This window comes from Eretmochelys imbricata, chromosome 4 (assembly GCF_965152235.1).
Source record: "Eretmochelys imbricata isolate rEreImb1 chromosome 4, rEreImb1.hap1, whole genome shotgun sequence".
NCBI classification, from domain to species: Eukaryota; Metazoa; Chordata; order Testudines; family Cheloniidae; genus Eretmochelys; species Eretmochelys imbricata.
In genome coordinates this window covers 118,538,869-118,560,288 of record NC_135575.1, presented here as the reverse complement: position 1 = coordinate 118,560,288, position 21,420 = coordinate 118,538,869, and the positions used below count along the sequence as shown (strand labels likewise).

Genomic DNA, 21,420 nt, shown 5'->3' with positions numbered 1-21,420 from the left:
GACACGGATGATATAAGATAATTTATGCAGAATGGAACAGAATATTCAATAGTATTCATGCCAGAAACAAAGTAAAGTTCCTAAGTTTATTGTAAATGAATTACTATAACCTGTACAGTATGTTGTTCTCCATCTAGTGGTGTGGTTTATTAATTCTAAATGCTGATTTGTTCTGAGAGTTTGACCCAGCCAAAAGGAATGCAAAAATGCACTTGAAGACATTTCACAAATGATCAAATCTCTGACAGCCACAAAACCACAGTCCTGAGCTGGATTCTTCCCTCAGACATATCAAAATTATGTCATGTCTCAAAATTCTGCCTTTACCATGGAAATAGGTTAAAAAAATGTACTGTGAGATAATTAACTCTTTAAGTAATGTATTAATTTATGATGCAAAAGCACACAAAGAACGGCTTTGTTTGGTACAATTTTCATAGTCATCTGTGGTATTTTTAAATGAACAAGTACTGCTGGAAAAAAACAACACTAGTACGTGAGTCACTTTAAAATCCAACCCTTTTTAATATAATTAGGAAAGTTACCACAACACCCCCACAAATAGCTCATAGGATTCTTTTGCAGACCTCATTCAAAACTTCTCTCTTGCTTTAAAATTCTCCATAAGTTACTCCAGCCTACTTCAAAGACCCTGGCCAAGACTTTCAAAAGCAGGAATCTAAAGTGAGGCACCTATGTCCATATTTAGACATCTGCCAAGTGACTTGATTTTCAAGAAGTGGTGAGTACCTTGCAGCTTTGACAGAAATCAATGGACACTGTGACACTGATTCAGTTCAATTATTTAAGAGTTTAAATGAGGACTTAGGAGCACAACTTTAGGCACTCGGGCTTGACGATCTTGGTCCTTTTCCTTCATCCTCTTGGCTCATTTATCACCCACCTCCTTCCTATCCCTGTCACTCAAGCTGACTACTGTTAGCAGGCAGGCCTTCTGCAGCTCTTTCCTGTTGGAAAAGCATTTTCCATGTCACTGAATCTCCAATCTCTTTTCAAATCTGAGCTAAGAACTAATCACCAACTAGACATAATGTACATTTCCTTCAGTACCTGCAAGATTCCACAGAGTCTGTGAACCCCTTCTCTTTGTCAAGTGCTTCTACCTTAGGCTAGGACAGATGTTCTACATACTTGCATCTAGAAAAGGAGTACTTGTGGCACCTTAGAGAATAACAAATTTATCTGAGCATAAGCTTTCGTGAGCTACAGCTCACTTCATCGGATGCATTCGATGAAGTGAGCTGTAGCTCACGAAAGCTTATGCTCAGATAAATTTGTTATTCTCTAAGGTGCCACAAGTACTCCTTTTCTTTTTGCGAATACAGACTAACACGGCTGTTACTCTGAAAGTTGACATCTAGTAACTCTGCTAAATTTAAGTGTTTATTGGATATAAATCCTGCCAGGTAAAGGGTGAGACAGAATGACACGGCAATGTGGGAAAACTTCCATCACCATTGTCCATGCTGTACCTGTTCTGTGGAAAATTAGAGGTCTTCAGTTATCAATCAAGTCGGCAGCTACTTCACTTACACAAAAAATGGTGAAGGGAAAAAACTAATAAGATCATATTTAGTTTTTAGGCTATGGAAAGCATGATGTTCAAAATTACTTGCCAGCGAGCATCCCTTTAATATCAACATTTATACTATGTGGCAAATGATTATTACCCTGTACCTTTTTCTGCTCCACTTGTGTCATTCTTTTCGACGAGGAGGAAGTGAGGACTTTCAGGGAGAAAGGGCAAAATCCCAACTTGAATCAGTGAAGGAACAGCAATCACTCCAAATAAGTAGGGCCAGTAAAATTCCTACAAACAGATGCAAACATGACATTTAGTAAGGTTTCCCTTTAGTGAAGCCAAGATGAAAAATAGCTTTGAGGGAGCAAGCTGTGTCTTTTGAGATAACTTTGTGAAATGGACATTGTAATAATTCTTCCATTTCAGTTTAGCCTGTGATTTGAACACAGCCTCTGTGTGCGGGGAGAAGAGGAGGGGGGAAAAAAGAGGAAGAGAATATAAAAAAAGTCAACTGAGCATCAGTGAAAAAGAGGAGTGGGGAGGGGAGCTGGGAAGAGGCTTGGGATAGGTTAAATATATGGCATGCTTTTGCTTCCCTTTAATATTACAAACCACAACCAAAATGACTCAATATTAACAAAGTCAAAATGACCACAATGAAACCCTATCACCATATCACCTGTCAACTTTAGGAAGCAATACAGTATTACAGTGGTTATATAGTTACAGACGACTGCTCATGGCATCTTAGTTCTATCTACTTGTTTAAAAATCATTCAGACTGGCTACAACACATTCAACACCTCATAAAAATGACAAAAATTATATTTAGGAAAAATTCTACTTTCTCAATGCATATTCTTTATTTCTAGTAATCAGAGCATGGGGCTCAGAATGGGGTACTTCTGACTTGAACTGAGACACCGAACTCAATCTCAATCTCTGTGCCATGTGTAAAATCAAGATAATACTGCAGCAAATTGGTGGGTGACCAGAATTTCATGGTTGCTACTACGCTGCACACCGTGACCATTCCAAACTTCATTGGCTCTAGGAGTACACCTTAGATCCTCCTGTCTCAAAACACCAAGGTGCCCATTGACTTCAATGGTGTCCAGATGTCACCCTAAGCCTCTACTATTTTAACTAAAAGGAAATTTTGCCTTAGCAGTATTGGCTCTCCATATATAGTTGAACAGTTCTAATTCCATCCAGTAGAGGGCACAAAAACACAATTCACCATAATCCTTACCCTTCTCTTCACTTATCTTGGAGTCATGATCTGGCTATGTTCTATGAAATATTTATTTTTATAATTATCTAGCTCTAGCACAAGAACACAGCACTAATAAGACAGTAGACTTTTGAATTATAAAAACACAGAATACTATTTATTTAATATTGTAGATATTTTTGCATTTAGAAAATAATGTTTTCTAAAATAAATGGTTCAAACGGTAGGAGTACAGGATCACTATTCTCTCTTTCACCTAAAATTGTTAAAGGGAAAAGTGAAGTTATCAAGCAAATAGCATTCCCCTCCACAACTCAATAAAACCTGTTTTGATTTTTTTTCCAGTCATTTCCTTGCTCTCTTTTTAAAAATACAGTAAAATGTGTAAGGAATTATATTTTTCTTTTTGTCTCTCCTTTTAAGACTGAGGGGAAAAAAAACAGAACAGCAAAGTAATTGAAAACCTTTTAATCTAACCTGCACTTCCAAGTCTATTTATAACTCCTTGGCAGAGTGAATAAGAAATGTGCCTTAATTCTAACATTATGATTTTATTACAACATTTAAACAGCATTATGCATGCATGACATTCACCAAGAGTTAGAAAAATGATCATGGTAATTTATCTTGGACTTTCCCTAGTAATAAGGCTCGTAATTTCATACTGTATTACATAAGCTATTATGAACTGACAGTCTGTGACTATTAAACATTGCAGCTATTAAAATGTTACAGTCAGTTATATTATTTTAAAAGGTATTTTACTGTAGTTTCAGTGAAATTCTTTAAAGATTACTTGACAGTAAACAATAAAACAGGAATAACATCACACCAAATGGAAGATTCCTCTATTACACTGCACTTGAAGAAACAAACTAAAAGAACATGAATAAAGAAATGTTTTCCTTCCATGACCAGTCTAGGTATTTATTTGTCTAGGTACTTATACGACACTTATCACTGTAGTATCTGAGCACCTCCATGTTATCAATGGAGATCTCACTGCCACAGGAAATCACTGAAGCCAGGACCTGAGCAAGGTTCAAAAAGGGATTGGGCGTTTATATGGATAAGAAGAAGAATATTCAGAGTTATCATCATTAATGTTAACAAACATTTTGCGGGAATGACTATTAAATCTCATGCTTCAGTGATTAAGACAATCTCTAACTATTAGAAACCAGGATGAGACTATTTGGAGGTCAGATTACCCCACATCTGCCTATTGCATAGTTCCTACACCTTCCGAAGCATCTGGTGCTGGCCACTGTCAGAAGCAGGGTATTGGACCAGGTGGACCTCAGGTCTCATCCAGTCTGGCAATTTCTATTTGAGCACCAATGCAAGGGCAAAATTGCCTAAATTCATCTGAGGAAATGGAAGGGGATAACTAGTAATAATGGAATGAAACTTAGCAAAGGAAAATGTAAACTGGCTATTGGGGAGGGGAAAATCCTTAGAAAGAAGTCTATCAGACTGGAATAGCGTCACAAGAGAAGTGTCCCATCAGTAGGATCTCAAACCGGGACATGACAAGGCATTTGAGAGAACCATCTGCCCAGGGACTGCTGTATGGAAGATTCCTATATTAGCAAGGAACTAGACAAGATGATCTAGAAAGCCTTCACATCTCTAATTTCTATCAATATAATCAGGAATTCATGCCGTTGCCCATATTTCCGAGAAATATAATTTTAAAAGAAAGTGGAAACCTTGCATACCAAACTCAGGTCCTCTGGGTTCAATATTAGACTCTTTGTCTACAAAGATATTATGTAACATATGGACATTCAGTCACGGAGAAAATCAGCTGCAAGAGTAGAATGTATGGAGCTACCTAGGAAACCTCATGAAAAGTTACCGCCTTAGTGGATTTTAGATTTAACTTTTCTTCCATAATAATCTTTGAAAATCACTGAAATTTGATCACGACACTGAATACTGTCATTATTTAAAACAAGAAGCAGATGGGGAACCCAGGGAAAAGTACTTCAAAAGAAGGGTTTCTGGGGAAGGCAGTTTACAGAAAACGTATCAAGGGAAATCTGGGTTTCCCTTTGAAGAAATAATGGAAATATGTAGGAGTATCGTGAAAAAAGCAAGAAAACAGGATTAACATTAACTCAGAAAAGCAAAATGACCTTTTGGTATCTTTCTCTTCCTAAAATGTCTTATGTTCTAATTCTGTAATTAACATTGGGATAACAATCTTAGCAGTGGTCTCATTTTAAGATGATCATAAAGTATGATTTCACTCTGCCTATCGCTGGTGGTTTCATTTCATTTCATTCATTCTAATTAGAGACTTGATCTTGAAAGGTGTGGAGCAAACTGCTCAGATTTCAGTAGGGCTACTTGTGCTCAGTTATGTGCTTTTCACAGGCTTGGCTGGATTGGAGCAAAGTGCTCAGCACCTTGCATCATCAAGCCCTCAGAGCACCTCTCCAAGTACTTTGGAAATGATTTCTCCAGCAGAATCAGAGCCCAAATCTTTCAACAAGAGCCAGCTGCCATTTTTCTATCTTTCTGAATGGAAAATTAGGTTTCCAAAAGTGGCCACTTTCTGTGGAAAGTTTTGACCTTTTATCAAAAACTGAACACCCATACCTGCTCCCCCCACAAAATGTTTTGATTTGGATTGCTGTCACCGTTGCTGTAGTTTGGGCGCCTCATGAGCGCATTCTCCTGTACGGGCCAGGTTCCTCAGAAGGACAGCATCTCCCATAATGCACTGTGGCCAGGGGTCAAGCCAGAGGGGAGACTGTGGTTCATCCGGAGAGACATAGCCCAGGCAGGGAGCCCAGCCCCTAGAGGAGAATGAGAACATGGGATACCCAAACAACAATTCTCCTGAGGCATAGCAGTGGCATTTCTGAATCAAAATTTTCAGTTTGGGATTTTCCACTAAAAAGTCAAAATTTTCCACAGGTGGAAAAAAAAGATTTTCCAACAAGCTCTACTCTCAACTGTTTGTGTCTCAGTATTTTTCTGTAACAGGACCCCCCCACTATAAATGCTGCAGGATGTTCAGGCGTTCAGGAAGAAAGGAATTTGAGGGGGAAGCTTTTTATTTACATTAGGAACATCAGGAGTTGCTAGCCATCTATGGCTATCGCTACACTAGGAGCTAGAGATGGGATTCCCCTGCCCACGTCCAAATACTAGCCTGAGTATACAGATCAGTGACATACAGGGAGGAGCAGCAGCAGCAGAGGCATAGCTGAGCCCTGCTTAGTACATACCCATCAGTTTCGGGCAGGTTTGTAGTGGGCAGAGCTCAGCTGTGCCTTTACTGGTGCTACCAGTGCATACACTTGTGCTAGCTCGATGAGAGCTAGCAAGAGGGTGTATACAGGAGCAGGGGAAATCACAATCCCTAGCTTGGAATGTAGAAGTAAACGGAGATGGGATGAGCAGTAGTCTATTTGTTTTATTTGATCATGAAATGAGAGAGCCATTTTAATTGGTGTAAAGGAGACTGAGAACACACTTGTTAATGGAATAACAAACCTTTGTCAAACAAAAGAAGACACTACAAAGCAAACAGCTATTGTAACTGGCTGTTTTGCTTTGTGGGCGGCTAGAAGTAGATAATTTCTTCATTTTTAATGGTCCAAAACCCATCTTATTTCCATTTAGAGTCCATGATGATTTCCCAAAACATTGTAAAAGGTAAAACAGTAACATAAAATTTTTCTAAAGTTACATTAGGTCTGTGAAAGTAATGTATAAAAATTTGACTCTTGATTAGTGTCTCAGATTTCTTGTACATTTTTTCCATAGTGCCAAGGACACCATGCAAAGGAGAAAAAAAACAAATTACTTTTGTAGATTATTAATTATTATTATTAATGTTCTGCCAGCCTAGGGAGTCTTATTTGCAATAAACCTTTACTAAATCTATACTCCGTGGCTTTTCAGTTTTTCACTTTTTTCTCCAAATACGTCTTTTAAAACTATTATTGTGAAAAGCTATACATGAGAATGAATTCAGTCCTTATAATAAATTTCAGGCCAGCACAGTACAATAAAAATCTATTTTTACTGTACAAGACATTGATCTTCCTTTGTTTCCTCTATAGAGGAATTTTACTTTTTATTTACAAAAAGGAGAAAAAAAAAGAAAAAATTGAGACAGTCCTTATCTAAAGCAATAAAAAAGGTGCCCTCACCTTCTAACAATGCATTTTAATGCACACTGACTTTGTAGTTCACACAGACTTTACAAGTCTGCTGTTTTCCCCTGTAGGCTAAAGATTTTTGACCCTTTCTACAGGGAAATTGAGCAATTTGTTGTTTTCCTCTTGTGTATGTGTTAAGAAATATTCTTGGCATTAAGCACCTGTGAACCTTTCCATTGATTTCAATGGGCTTTGAGTCAGGCCCTAGAATACTGCAAATTCACATTCTGTTTCCATTCACTTCTCTCATGATTTACACTATCCAAATCCAGGTTCCTCCTACCAACTTAAAACATTTTTTTTCTCTCTCTCTCATTGGTTTGTTTGTTTTGGGATTTTTTGTGAATGTCTTATATCTCCCAGTGAATTTCTTGAAACCACTTTGCAATTGTTCAAGTTCTTCTCTGGAACCAGAGAAAAAAATTATTTTTCAGAAAACAAAACAAACCGGCAAGGTATTCTGGAAATCTCAGTTTGCACATGCTCAATAGAGATTTGTTAGTTTGGTAGCTAAATTCTTTAAATATTCCACATGTACAGAGCATGCTCTAGTCCCATGATGCAGGGACTGAGCAGGACTTTCATGCAATTGCTCCTCCTCTTCTGCCACAGTCCCCTAAGGCACTGGATATAGTAGCTGAAATTAGAGACTCTCTTTTGTAGACTCGATATTCCCCCTGCTGATGCCCTGGCTCTCTGACTCTTGTCTCCAACCTGAGCTTTCCAAAAAGTGTTAATTTCTATAAAGATTATTGCCAACATAAGGAAAAATCAAGACTTTGGAGACAGTGACATTACAATTTTCAATCAAAACTTACTAAATTCAATGGAAGTCTTTCTGCTGATTTCAGCAGGGTTTGGATTAGGCTCTACAGAAGTATGATAGAAAGATGGATGCAAAATGCAACATTAACAGCAGCATCCAGATTCCTAGACATTTTACTCACTAGTAGACCTGTATGAATAATGCTTTTTTTTATTATTTATTGGCAATTCCATAAAAATTTTTGATTTCAAGTCTAACCAAAACCTTTTTTTTCTCCCATTTTGTTCTACCATATATATGGAAGAACAAAATGGGTTGCAATTTCAATTTTTTTTAAAATTAAACTGAAAGCAATATCAAAACAAAGTCATTTTGAACTGAAAAATTGAAATGTTTCATTTCAAAAATGTCAAAATGTTTTGATCTTTTTTGTTTCCCTTGCCCCCCCCCAACACCAACAAGTTGACAAAAACTAATTAAAAAATTGCAAAATATTTTTGTGTTCCCGAATCTGCATTTTTCACACACAAAAATAGTTTTGGATGAAAAATTTCACCCAGCTCTACTCATTAGGTCATATTGTGCAAGGTACAGAGAATTAATTTGCTTAGCATTTCACAGATGTTATTCTGAACCTAATTTTCAACCTGTTGAAGTAACAGCTGGTCTTCACTTCACATTTAAAGATGCAGCACTCCACAAGTGATTACGGCATTATTTCCATCATTTCTGTTAACTTTCATTTATTTAGTCCTTTCTTACTGGATTATACTAAAACAGTGCGTGTGTTGGTGGGCAGTGATCTATTTTCAACAGCCAATGTATAAATGAAAAATATTTGAAATAAATGCACTCTTATGGAAAGTATTAGAAAATATATCCCATCACTCAACAGAATAACTGTGTGCTAGTTAGTGCAGGATGCCCAGTCTACTTCGATTTTGGTATGCAGATTGCAAACACATACATCAGGGAGAAAGCTACTTGTCTTTGTAACTGAAATTCTAAAAATTCCCAGGCATATGGAATAATTAGAGGGTGGGTATCTTCACTGTATGTGAAAGGACGTCACAGGTCAAAACATTTTTTAAGACTCACTACTTATTAAAGGACTTGGTACTAGAGCATCTGCTAATGCCTACAACAAGAGAGAAATCAGTATCAGAGAGTTTTACTTTCTCACTGACACTATGAGCAGTGCTAACATAATGCTTGATCATATTTCATATACAGGGCTCCGTCCCCACACAGCCAAATAATCTATTCGAGTTTTTTAGGCTTAAAGAATGCAGCACTGGGACCAGAATTTGAGCACGTTACACAGGATTGGTCTTCATGAACTACTCCTAAACCCTGTGGAACCAACTCTTGCAGCATATTCAATTTTTAAAATATTTTTTTAAAATCAGAGCTTTTATTTGCAAATGTGGAGATTCACTGCTGCAATGTCATGTCTTATTGAATTAATTAATGAACTCCATACAGGTAACAGGCAAATACAGATGGTTTTGTAACATGCTAGAGTTTTACTAATTTTTTTAAAAAACTTCAAATTAATAAACATGTTCACTTCTAATCTTTGGGAATACTGATATGTATGAACAGACCATATGAGACTAAGCAAAGCACCATGGGTAATTTATTAGTGTTTGTGGCTACCTGAAACAAACCCAGCACTCAAAGGGCTGGTTGCAGAGAAGCTGTCTTAGTCTTCCCACTGGTGGTTTTACCCCTGTAACCTTTCAAACTAGGTTTTATAAAATCCTGTGTACAATTCCAGTGCTGTAAAAACAAATTTAATATAGAGAGAAATGCACACAGTTCTTGATTTAAAATCCTACAGCAACATGCACTAACCAACAGGCCAGGCCCTGCACTGTTGCCAGGTCATGCACCAGTGGGTGCTTTAGTTTTTGTTCTGGGTGGCCTCTGAGTTCCAGCTCAGCAACTCACAGCTTATAATTAGGTAGAAATGCTTAGCTGTATGACAAGAAAATTGCTTAAGAAAAACTACATCCTCTGCCTTATGTGCCACTGGGAGAGGTATATCACATACATCACAGCTAGATAAATAAAGTATGCAGCTCCTAAGAGTGTGCCTCAAAGGGAACTGTGCTCTGTTAATAATTGTTACCCCTCAACCAACTCTCTTACATCTGGGAAGGGTAGAGTTGGGCACCAATTCATAGCAGCAAGATCACCCATAATGCAACGTTGACACAGCTATACAAAGTTGGGCCCTCTGTTCAGAAAAGTGCCTAAGTACCTGCTTAAATCCATTCCTAATCAAGTAAGCCCTGAAGTGTAGGCTGAAAGTTGATGGAGGATTTAATGGACAGGAGGTCACAAAAAACAGCTTAAAGCCACCTTAGTCCCCACTCATCACCCCAGGCTGTGAGTTCTGTGCTTTGTTTCTTAGAGGCACAGCACAAGATCTCACCCTATATTTTCTACTGGTATCTTATTTCTAAGCCTATTATAAAATGCTTTTTAAAAATCTTTAAGATCACCCAAGACTATTCTTTGACTCATTCTACTAACTGTTCTAAGTGACACAGGGTTTAAATGTCTTGCTGATAGCTGGAGATTTATGTTCACTGTAATGCTAAGGCCCTACTTCAGGAAGGAAATCCTACTGAAGTCATTGGGACTATTATTTATGTGCTTAAAGTCAGGTACATGTGTAATCAATTTGCTGAATTAGGGCCTTGGTTTAACTCTATCATTCTTTACTATTTTAAATATTGGTAGAGAGAGGCTATGATGGCTCTTTGTGTAGCTCAGAAGCTCTCTGTATATTAGTGTAAATGTAACTTTTTCTGACATAAGATCTGGATAGAATGCCAGGGTTCTATTTTCCTGCACATGGTTCCTTTAAGATTTAAAATTGTGCTGAAGAGATCAAAGGGACTTTGCTCTGGGGAGTAGAGTGTGGTTTCAGAAGAGATTGGGGCTCATGAAAGATGCTCCAGCACTGGGTTTTATCCAACCCTGTTTGTAAGTGTTTGTTGGATTCTAACAAAAAGCTTTAATAAAATGCTCACATTTAATCTGATCTGAAAGTGTAACATTCACATGTAATTAGTATGCATCCATGTAGACAGACTTCTGTGCAGAGCCCCACTGACTTAAATGAGGCTTCAGGAAGGGTCAGGATTCCATCCATGCAGTTTCCACCACAGGATTGGAACCTAACAACTTTTAATCCTAAAGTAATAACAGAACACTCCCCTCATAAGTATTTCAATGACAGGATTTATATTTATTTACACACACACACACACACACTTAAAGGAATCACAGCGCTAGAAATGGATGGATTGCTCTTCATGTTATCATAGTAACATTTAACAGTCTTTCAGCTGTCATAGATCATGTTCTCCTTAGTCTCTACCTGCAGGCTGCGGCTGCCTGGGAACAATTCTTTATAGCTTTCTTTACTGAATTTAGAGTATATCATTAGTTACCAGGCAGCCTTTGAGTCTGAGTCAAGTACAAAAAGTCCTAGGAAGGAGCAGTTTTAGAAGCCGAACAAACAATGAGGCTTTGAGAAGCAATGTAGCTTAGTTTTCGGGACAGGTTATTGTGCCTTCAACGATACAGAAAATTATGAGGTAGCTGGCTATACAACATATTTCAGTGCATCTGAAGCAGCACTTAAAAGCATAAGAAAATGCAACCAGCAAAATACAAAAGGTTCATATGTAAAAGGTTTTAAAAACAATTATCATCTTCTACTTCTAATATCATGTCATTCCTTGGGGACTAGTAAAGATTAAGTCTAGAAAGGGAACTACTAACATTTTCTTGGTATTTTGATATAAAATATATGCCTAAGTAAAATCCATTTAAGATCCCATTTGACGCAGAATATTTTTCACAGGTCACAAAGGCTTAGTCTACACTAGAATGTTTTTGCTGGTATAGCTATACTGGCAAACTACCCCAGTGGAGATGCAGCTTACACCAGAAAAAGAGTTCATTTGCCAATATAGTTTATACCAGTTCCTTGAAGAACTACGTCATACTGGCAAAGGGACTCTTTTCCAGTATAAACTGCATCTACACTAGGGCTTTTTGCCAGTATCAGAATGTCGTAAAGAATCACATCCCTACCCAACATTATTATTCTGGCAAAAGTTTCTAGTGCAGGCCTGGCCAAAGACTGCTGCCAGTTCCTCAAATACTGGATGGAGCTTTACTGTTCTTAAAAAAAAAAAGGAAGAAAAACAAACTAACAAAAAATTTATTTGCTCCTATTGTTTCAGTGACAGCTGCAAAGCACAACATAGCCACAGCAAAATTAGTGTGCGGACATTTAAAAAAAATCAATTTGAAACCCAGGTCTGATGCTGTTCTTGCCTACTCTAGTTCTGTGCTGGTGTAATTCCGTTTCCCAAAATGGGGTTATTCCTCATTTATGCAGGTGTCAATCAAAGAAGAATGGACCACTCCTGTTGCAAGGGAAAACACACATACGCACTTCTTATTTGAATTCCCCGGAGTCTATCCCATCTATACATGGGGTATGCATATGTAACTTAGATTTTAACTGTGAATGGGAGAGACTCACACAAAGTTCATGTACATTGCTGAAAGAAGAGATTCTCCAGTACATCCAAAGCATAAAGAACAAGCAGGTTTCCTTATAGCGTAAAGGTTCATTAGAGATTTAAAGAAAAAAAAAAAAGATGGATAAACACAAAACTGAACAGCTAAGGAATAATGCATTCCCAAGTCTATTTAATAAAATTTTAACTCCATACTGGTGTTCAGGTGACACTGTGGAAGCAAATTACAGCTAATTTTATTGAGCTCACCAAAGCCTCTATATGGAACTTTAGATTAGCACTACATATTCTGTGTGTGTGTCATTCCTTACAAGAAAAGGATGAATATATATGGAACATCTTCATGACAAGCACAGACACAAATGAGAAATAAAATACTGTATCATTAGACAGAAGTGATCTGTTGCAAGATTTACGATCTCTACGCACAGTGACATCAGCTAATTGTTGTCCCTCCCAAACTTTTGCTGGTGTACTGAACCAGGACCACCAACAACAAAAGCACAGGCTTCTACTTCTTGAGCTGTATGTGTAAATCTATTTGCACCAGACAGTAAAGGGGGACATGATATGCTTAGTGAGTGTGTTACACTTAGGCCACTAAACTATCCCTTCTGGTTTAGTTATGTTAGAACCTTTAAAAAAAAAAAATAGTATCACCATACACTTACTTGATTTTCCACCTTAATATAATTATATCGTATATACACACAAATTATATTAAAAGAATATTATTAAAAGGTGCTAAGTCAAACACTCAAGGTTAGGAAATAGCAGAATTACGGTTATCTGTGCAATTTTAATTATGGCCCTTGCATATGGCTCTTGCATTATGGTACAGTCTTTAGTTACACAATCACACACCATTTTTTCCACATGACCCCTGCCTCATCCAGCAGATTTGATGGATGGTGCTAACTTAATGAGCAGCTATTCAATATTTTGTTTTCTCATTGTTCAGTGTGCAGCTCCAAACCTTATTTACTAGGCAGCCTCTGCTCTGAAGAGAGAATTATCATGATTAATTTCCTCTTGGGCTTTTCTATAGCACTTAGCACTAGAGTGCCTGAGTTACTATTGCCAAGCATGCTCAGGGAGGATGGACCCTTAACGCCGATATCAAAGATGTTTCTCCTGAGCGTGTGAGATCTGCAATTTTTAAAAAAGGCTTATAACTTGGCCAAATTTGGGTGGATATTTTCAGGGATGGCACAAAGCACATCCCTGACACAAAGGCCACCCAACTGCCAAATTTCAAGCCCCTGCTTCCAAAGTATGGGGTCAAGAGCTACTGGGGGGGAGGGAGTGGGAAGAGAGAAAGATTATCAGAATTTTTTTACATGGGCAAAACAACGTATTTTTCCCTAGCCTTGTTCTCTGAAATGGCTGGAATTTTTTTTGCAAAAACATTGCTTGAAGCAGGCACCTGGCATGTGAAATTTCAGGGCAAATGATTAAAGTTTGCCAACCTTGTAAATAACTGAAAACAGGGCCATATAATGGGAACTGTCAGGCAACCTTAGTTATAGACAGCTCTAGCATCCTTCCCTATAAATATGTACACAGACTTTCTGTGTATATTTCTTTTCTCTCTCTCTCTCTCTCTCACACATACACACACACGAAAGAGACATGTATAGACAGAGACACAATTCACACATATCATGCATACCCCATCAATGGGAACGGTTTGTTCACAGAGCTAACTCTCGGATCAATGGGACAAAATTAAGAAAGCGAAAACATTTGAGAAATTCTTCTGACAATGGGATGTATCAGTATTAGATCATGGAAAAGTCCCCCAAGAGAAGCGTTATAAGCTTGGACTTATTCTGCCTGGAACAGTCCTGACAGGAAAACGAACTGGATGAAAAATAGCCTTATCCTCAAAAGAACATATTAAAAGTTGCACATGCTAAAAAAAAGCCATGAATGCTCAAAATTAAGTAATTTTGGAGCCAGTGGCAATATTATATCTCCCATGTTACTCAAGATAACACAATTACATTCTTGTGGGCCAGCATAAGTTGACATTTGCAGTTGCTCTGGCTTCCTGAAGAAATAATGACTTCAGGTTACAGAAGGCTGAAGCATGATGGTGGTCTAATTAGCACACTACGACATAGGAACTGGGATGATACAGAGAAGCAGATCACCTGTGGAAAAGTTTTTTTAAAGTAATTATATTCTGTGCCCAATTCTGGTCTCAAAAACGGTTTTACACTCATGTATCTCCACTGGCTTCCATGCAGATAAAGTAGACTTTATTATTTGTATTTGTGCAAAGGAGGTCAGAATCAGAGCCTTGAAGTTCAAACTAGTGTTTATCCGAAATTAAGGGGGGAAAAGGGGATTTGGAATAATTGGGGGATATTGACACAGCAGGTACAGTAGAGAACCAGCAGTGTGACTGTTTAACTTGATTTCCAGAGACCTATTAAGCTTTCTTAAAATATTACACTCTAAGGAGGACAGCATCTATAGATTCAATACTATCATTTAACTAGCTTCAGAGTCAAAGGCAGTAAAAACATGTCAGAATCCAAAAATATCTGTATTTAATCTCAACAATCTGCTACTGTGATGGCCTTTGCATTCATTCCAATAGACTCAGATATTAAGGTCAGAAGGGACCATTATGATCATCTAGTCTGACCTCCTGCACAATGCAGGCCACAGAATCTCACCCACCCACTCCTGCAATAAACCTCTCACCTATGCCTGAGCTACTGAAGTCCTCAAATCATGATTTAAAGACTTCCAGGTGCACAGAATCCTCCAGCAAGTGACCCGTGCCCCATGCTACAGAGGAAGGCGAAAAAGCCCCCAGGGCCTCTTCCAATCTGCTCTGGAGGAAAATTCCTTCCCGACCCCAAATATGGCGATCAGCTGAACCCTGAGCATGTGGGCAAGATTTACCAGCCAGATACCCAGGAAAGAATTCTCTGTAGTAACTCAGATCCCACCACATCTAACATCCCATCACCGGCCATTGGGCCTATTTACCATGAATAGTTAAAGATCAATTAATTACCAAAATCATGTTATCCCATCACTCCATCTCCTCCATAAACTTATCGAGTTTAATCTTGAAGCCAGATAGGTCTTTTGCCCCCACTGCTTCCTTTGGAAAGCTATTTCAGAACTTCACTCCTCTGATGGTTACATCCCTTGCTAAAAAATTAGTTTGCTTACAACATTGATGTCTGTATTCCAATATATGACATAGAAATAGCTAAGAATGCTTCTCTAAAATGTTGTGATAGTATCAACAATACACCAGAAACATCAGTTCCTCATCCTATTCAACAAGGACAAAATAGCAGAAACAGCACTGCTACTATGCTGGTGGCCAAAGCAGTGCAGAACCCACAGAGAGAGAGACTCTACACTTCCATATGCACCATGTATATAATCTTTGCATCAGAACTCTCAAGGCAATGCACAAGGGAAAATACATACATGTCTGAAGTATGGCTAGTGTGTCCACCAGCATGAATCCACATAGCCCGACATGAATGTAGGAATGAAGCTGTGAGTATGATGTTACCTCCCTCACAAACAGTAAAAGTTAGAAAAATCCTTGGTGCACAAGCATACTGCATGTTATTTTTATTTTGAGGTGAGGATTCAGTCCCTTTCTCTGCTGCATTAACTCTGAGCCAGCATCTCAACCCACAGAACCCAGAGAACGTAAAATGCAATGTAGTGAAAAGGTTTTACCCGTGAGAGTCTGTAACAGCGACATTAGTTATAAATATTGCACCTTCACAGTTCCAATGTCCACTGGCATTTCCACACTTAAAAGGACAGTGCCATACTCTGCCAGAGAGGAGGCTGGCAATTAAGGCATTAATCAAGACTCCTATTCATTTCAATGGGTTTTGGATCAAGTCCACATACCACAGAGTTTTCCTGGAATACTGAAACATCTGATTGGCAAATCCAAGCCCATATTCTATTCACTCCCATGTGTAGGAGTCTTATTTTTCATTACAACAAGTATTCAGACAACCACTGACTTCATTAAAATTCCTGAAACTTTTACATATTTTAATATTAATGATTATTGATCTGAAAGTTCATAATGGATGTCTGTTATTTCCTATCTGTTATTTCCTTATTTTAAAAATTCCAATCATCCAGTCAGAGAACAGAAAAAATGCCCTCTGATGTAGCTGACCAACCATGCAACACAAATGAAGAGCAGATAGAACACTGTACGAAGATATAGTCTAAAGGTTATTTTTTCAAACTATTCAGTGAATACTTATGAATAACAAATGCTTTCAAAGAAATCAGGATCCATTTGTTAAGAATTCATGAACAAAAAAAGGAGCTAAATTTGTAACAAATATTACTTTCAACTATTTCTGATAGAAACTAACAATCCAACATGCAACAATAAAAAGTGGTGTGTCAGTTTTTTAAACAATTATGAGAGTAAACAATTATGAGAGTAAACAAGGCCAATTGATCTTATATCAGGGATCTCAAACTCAAATCACCACAAGGGCCACATGAGAACGAGTACATTGGCCCAAGGGCCATATCACTGAAAACTTTTCATACAATGATACAAAAATATAGTAAAAAATGAAGAGTAATATAGTATGCTATTAAAAGTCAATGTATTAACTTTTTTAAAACTAATGCGATGAGGGGTTTTAATAAAATATAAACACTCAGTAATGCACCTCACTCAAATGAGGAAACACACATTTACTTTTAGAATTACCTTGGTTAAAGCCCCTCTCCCCCTGGCCCCGCACCTGCCCCGCCTCTTCCCAACACTTCCCCGCTCCCATTCCAACCCCTTCCCCAAAGTCCCCACCCCAACTCCATCCCCACCCCAGTCCCGCCTCTTCTCTGCCTCCTCCCCAAGCGCGTCCCTGCTCCTCCCCCTGAAAAGTCTGAAGTGTCGCCAAACAGCGGCAGGAAGTGCTGGGAGGTAGGCAGAGGAGCGGGGATGCAGCACGCTCAGGGTGGGAGGTATGGGGGGTGAGGAGAGCTTGGCTGCCAGTGGATTTGGCGCCTATGGCAGGCTGCAGGAAATAACTCTGTGGGCTGCATGCGGCCCCTGGGCCACATGTTTGAGACCCCTGTCTTAGATTAAATCCTTTGTTCAGTTAGTTTTCCATAATTTAGCACAACCAGCTACTAAGGATATGACCCTTGGTGAGGTTTGCAGGTTTCATCAAGATACTATTAATTGGGGCTTTCTTTGTCTGTTTGTTTTTTTCAAATTCCTGCACATTTTTTGCAAATTCCTGCACATTTAAGTTCTCCACATTTTACAGTCAATGACACCATCAATTAGGATGTTATTAAATTAAGACATTGGCAGGTGGCAGAATTTGCTTTGCAGTAATAAGAACAACGCGGAGTCTGGTGGCACCTTAAAGGACTCCTCGTTGTTTTTGTGGCTACAGACTAACACGGCTACCCCCTCTGATACTTAACAATAAGATCCATTCATAACCACCTATAGGGTAGGGCTATATTACAAGCAACGTTAAAATCACCCCGTAAGAAGATGTATATTAGAAACACTGTCACTCTATTCAAGGTCATATGGTATCCTCTTTGTCAGTTTTATATAAATTTTTAGAAGTCATTTAGAAAACAGTTATTGAAAAGCTCTAGGCACCTTTTTCATATCTTAAGAAATACAAACAAACAATGTAAACAATACTAGGAAAATCCAGCAATTTCCCATCAGGAAAAGGGAGAAAAGGAACCTAACTCCAGCCACTTGGGCTGTTTAATCTTCTGTTGTCAGACTGGAAACCTCTTTTGTAACTATTTTCTTCACAATGACTCTTGCATATCCAAAATGACTGACTATCTAAAGCCACACTCTTCCTCCTCATTAATAAGAACATAAGAATGGCCATACTGGGTCAGACAAAAGGTCCATTCAGTCCAGTATCCTGTCTACAAACAGTGGCCAATGCCAGGTGCCCCAGAGGGAGTGAACCTAACAGGTAATGATCAAGTGATCGCTCTCCTGCCATCCATCTCCATGCTCTGACAGAGGTTAGGGACACCATTCCTTACCCATCCTGGCTAACAGCCATTAATGGACTTAAATTCATGGAGGTTATCTAGTTCTCTTTGAAACCCTGCTATAGCCCTAGCCTTCACAACCTCCTCAGGCAAGGAGTTCCACAGGTTGACTGTGCGCTGTGTGAAAAAGAACTTCCTTTTATTTGTTTTAAACCTGCTGCCCATTAATTTCATTTGGTGGCCTCTAGTTCTTATATTATGGAACAAGTAAATAACTTTTCCTTATTTGCTTTCTCCACACAACTCATGATTTTATATACCTCTATCACATCCCCCCCTTAGTCTCCTCTTTTCCAAGCTGAAAAGTCCTAGCCATGACAATTAAGTACATACACATGACACACACAAACTTGTGGGAAAAAAAAAAAAAGACTTGTGTGTGTGATGTGTATGTACTTAATCATCATGGCTAGGACTTTTCAGCTTGGAAAAGAGGAGACTGTGGGGGATGTGATAGAGGTATATAAAATCATGAGTGGTGTGGAGAAAGTGAAGAAGGAAAAGTTATGTACTTGTTCCCATAGCGTGGTTTTCTACCTACAGAAGGAACAGTCACAATCCTCAGTGTCACTCTTTAAATGCAACACACAGAAGGACAACATCCACTAAGTACTTACATTTCCAAATATTTCTGGCAGCCCCAAAACCTGAGCAATGAAAACTCCAATACAGATGAAGATTGCTGTGACCTGCCCCAGAGCACCCCGGATCTCCTTAGGGGAGATTTCACTCAAATAGATGGGAAGGGCACTGAGAGAGACACCTGTGAAAGAAGGGAACAGCAGAGAAATTGCTGTAAGTACAATTGACTTAACCTTGAACCAATAAATGAGCAAGAATTTATTTAGAAAAGTTTGACTACCAATCTCAGACACCACCATGATGAGGGTGGCATAAGAACCTATATAGAACAGAACGTATGCTGGTGTGTGTGCACACGCGCGCACTAGTATCCTTGTACCATCTAATCATCAACAGTTTTAATTACAGATCTGAAATGATGCATGCTGGTCAGGACTCCATTGCTACAATATGAAGAGGGCTGTTCATTCTATAGAAATTACCACTAGCGGTCCTGGGGCGGGGGTTGCCTTACTCAGCCAGACATCCAAAATAAGCAGGATGGGGAAGCTGTCCTTTTGGTTGCCCGGAAAAAAACCGGTAGGAAGGAAAGGGCTAAGTTTTATCCCCGGATGGGATACATGTGTGTGTTAAGGAGTGGGTTAAAATAGCACTGACCTTCTTGTCAAGAAGGCAACTATCAGTGTGGGGAGCATAGAAGAGTAATAGCAGGATGCCTCTCTCAATTCTCTGGGTATCAAGGGGCCATCGTCTGCTCCCTGTCAAAGGATAGCAAGGGAGAGGATGCTGATACCGCACTGGTTTCACCCTTCTTTCAGGTTGTGTTTATTGCAAAGGTTGTGTGTTGTGAAGATGTGCATGCAGTGTAGCAAGAAAGTGAAGCCTCAACCCTAGATTTTCCAGTGGAAACCCCATACACTGCTATGTCTGAACCCTCCCATTGCTCGTCCATTGTTAATGCTATTAATGGGGTATTAGAGATTCTGATGCCTGAAAGACATCAATGTCTGTAACATTCACTAGACTGATTCTAGCATCACCAGAACAACCACCAGCAGCATAGGAAGAGAAGGAAGGAAGGAATGTGTAATGGTTCACATTGGAAGTCTCTTGTCACTTCATCAACAACCTGGATACAGGTAAATTAGAAAAATCCAACAACCTGATTTAGCAATATGTCAACTAGACAATATTAAATACAACATTTACACTACAGAATTCATCCTTGTTGTATCAGCAGAGAGAGAGAGATGTTCCCCTTAAACATGCTTACAATTCTGATGGACTTTTAACAGCATGCATGAATTAGAAAGGAGAACACACCCCAAAATGTGGGGAAATAAAAAAGTCAGTGTAAAGCCACCTTAGTCCAGCAGACTAACATTGGTATAAAGGTACCAATTTTTATGTTAACAACACATGTATCTTCAAGACTACTGTAATTAGGTCTTACAAAAAAGATAACCTGCTAAATTATTTTGGTGGAAGTGGTGGTTCCACGTGGTATTTTAAGGGTTGGAAAACATTTATTACAAATGGATAGCCATGTTCTCTGCCTTCAGTTTTATCTTATCATATTGATATGGCATCTAGCAACACCGAAATGCAAAATAGTAAGCAGCTTTAATAGACAGGCCATGTTCTCCTACCCAAAGGGTTTCTGTTTTGCGAAGACAGACATTCTGTACGAAGGGAAATTTTCTGTCATGGTTAATATCCATTTATGTTTCTTCATTAAGGGTCAGATTCTGCCATCCTTACTCATACTGATTGTTCCCATTGATTTCAGTGGGATTATGCATAGAAATCACTCCTCAATTAAAGGGTGGCAGAGGATGCCTAGTATAAACTGTACATGTATATACAGCATAACATAAAGCTTACCTGCATGAATACCCATCACAGTGCGGCCCAACAAGAGCATTTCAAATGATCCAGCTATCTGACAGAGAGCCATCAACAATGCAGCCACAACTGCAAATACATTATTGATTAGCAATGTATGTTTTCTGAAAGAAAAATATATATGTGTTACACTTATACTAAAATTGTACATAACATTTTCAAATAGTCATATTAACATACATTTATTAAAATAGCTAAATTGTACATAAAATTGCAGATCATTAAAAACACAGTGCTTAACACAGGTTCAAACATGTTAAGCATTACAGAAAGAGTTTAAAAAAACTGCAGCTAAAGAAATCTGCTGTAGAATAAATACAACTAGTGTCACAAAATAAAGGTCCAAATTTCAAAGGCATGAAGATTTGCTTTCTTATGCTTCCCAAGAGCAAGACAAGATATATTTAAGATTAGCACGTTCTGGATAGCGGGACATATGTAGCAGGGTTCACTGTTTCAAACTGTAAAAGAAATAAGATATACTTCAAATTTCAATATGTTGAAAAAGATGGTAGAACCTTGCATGGTATTTACAAAGTTTTCAACAGATCAGTGTTTGGAAAACCGCA

The 21,420-nt window shown here is 38.5% G+C and overlaps 1 protein-coding gene across 1 annotated transcript in view; it reads right to left on the bottom strand.

Annotated features, from left to right (window-relative positions):
• Positions 1-21,420, bottom strand: part of SLC2A9 (solute carrier family 2 member 9) — a 169,620-nt gene that overhangs the window by 110,853 nt on the left and 37,347 nt on the right. The window contains exons 4-6 of the mRNA XM_077815849.1: positions 20,831-20,955; positions 18,982-19,127; positions 1,699-1,831 (exon numbers count right to left, since the gene is read on the bottom strand). Of these exons, the coding sequence (XP_077671975.1) occupies positions 1,699-1,831; positions 18,982-19,127; positions 20,831-20,955 (404 nt within the window). The remainder of the gene's footprint in view (positions 1-1,698; positions 1,832-18,981; positions 19,128-20,830; positions 20,956-21,420) is intronic.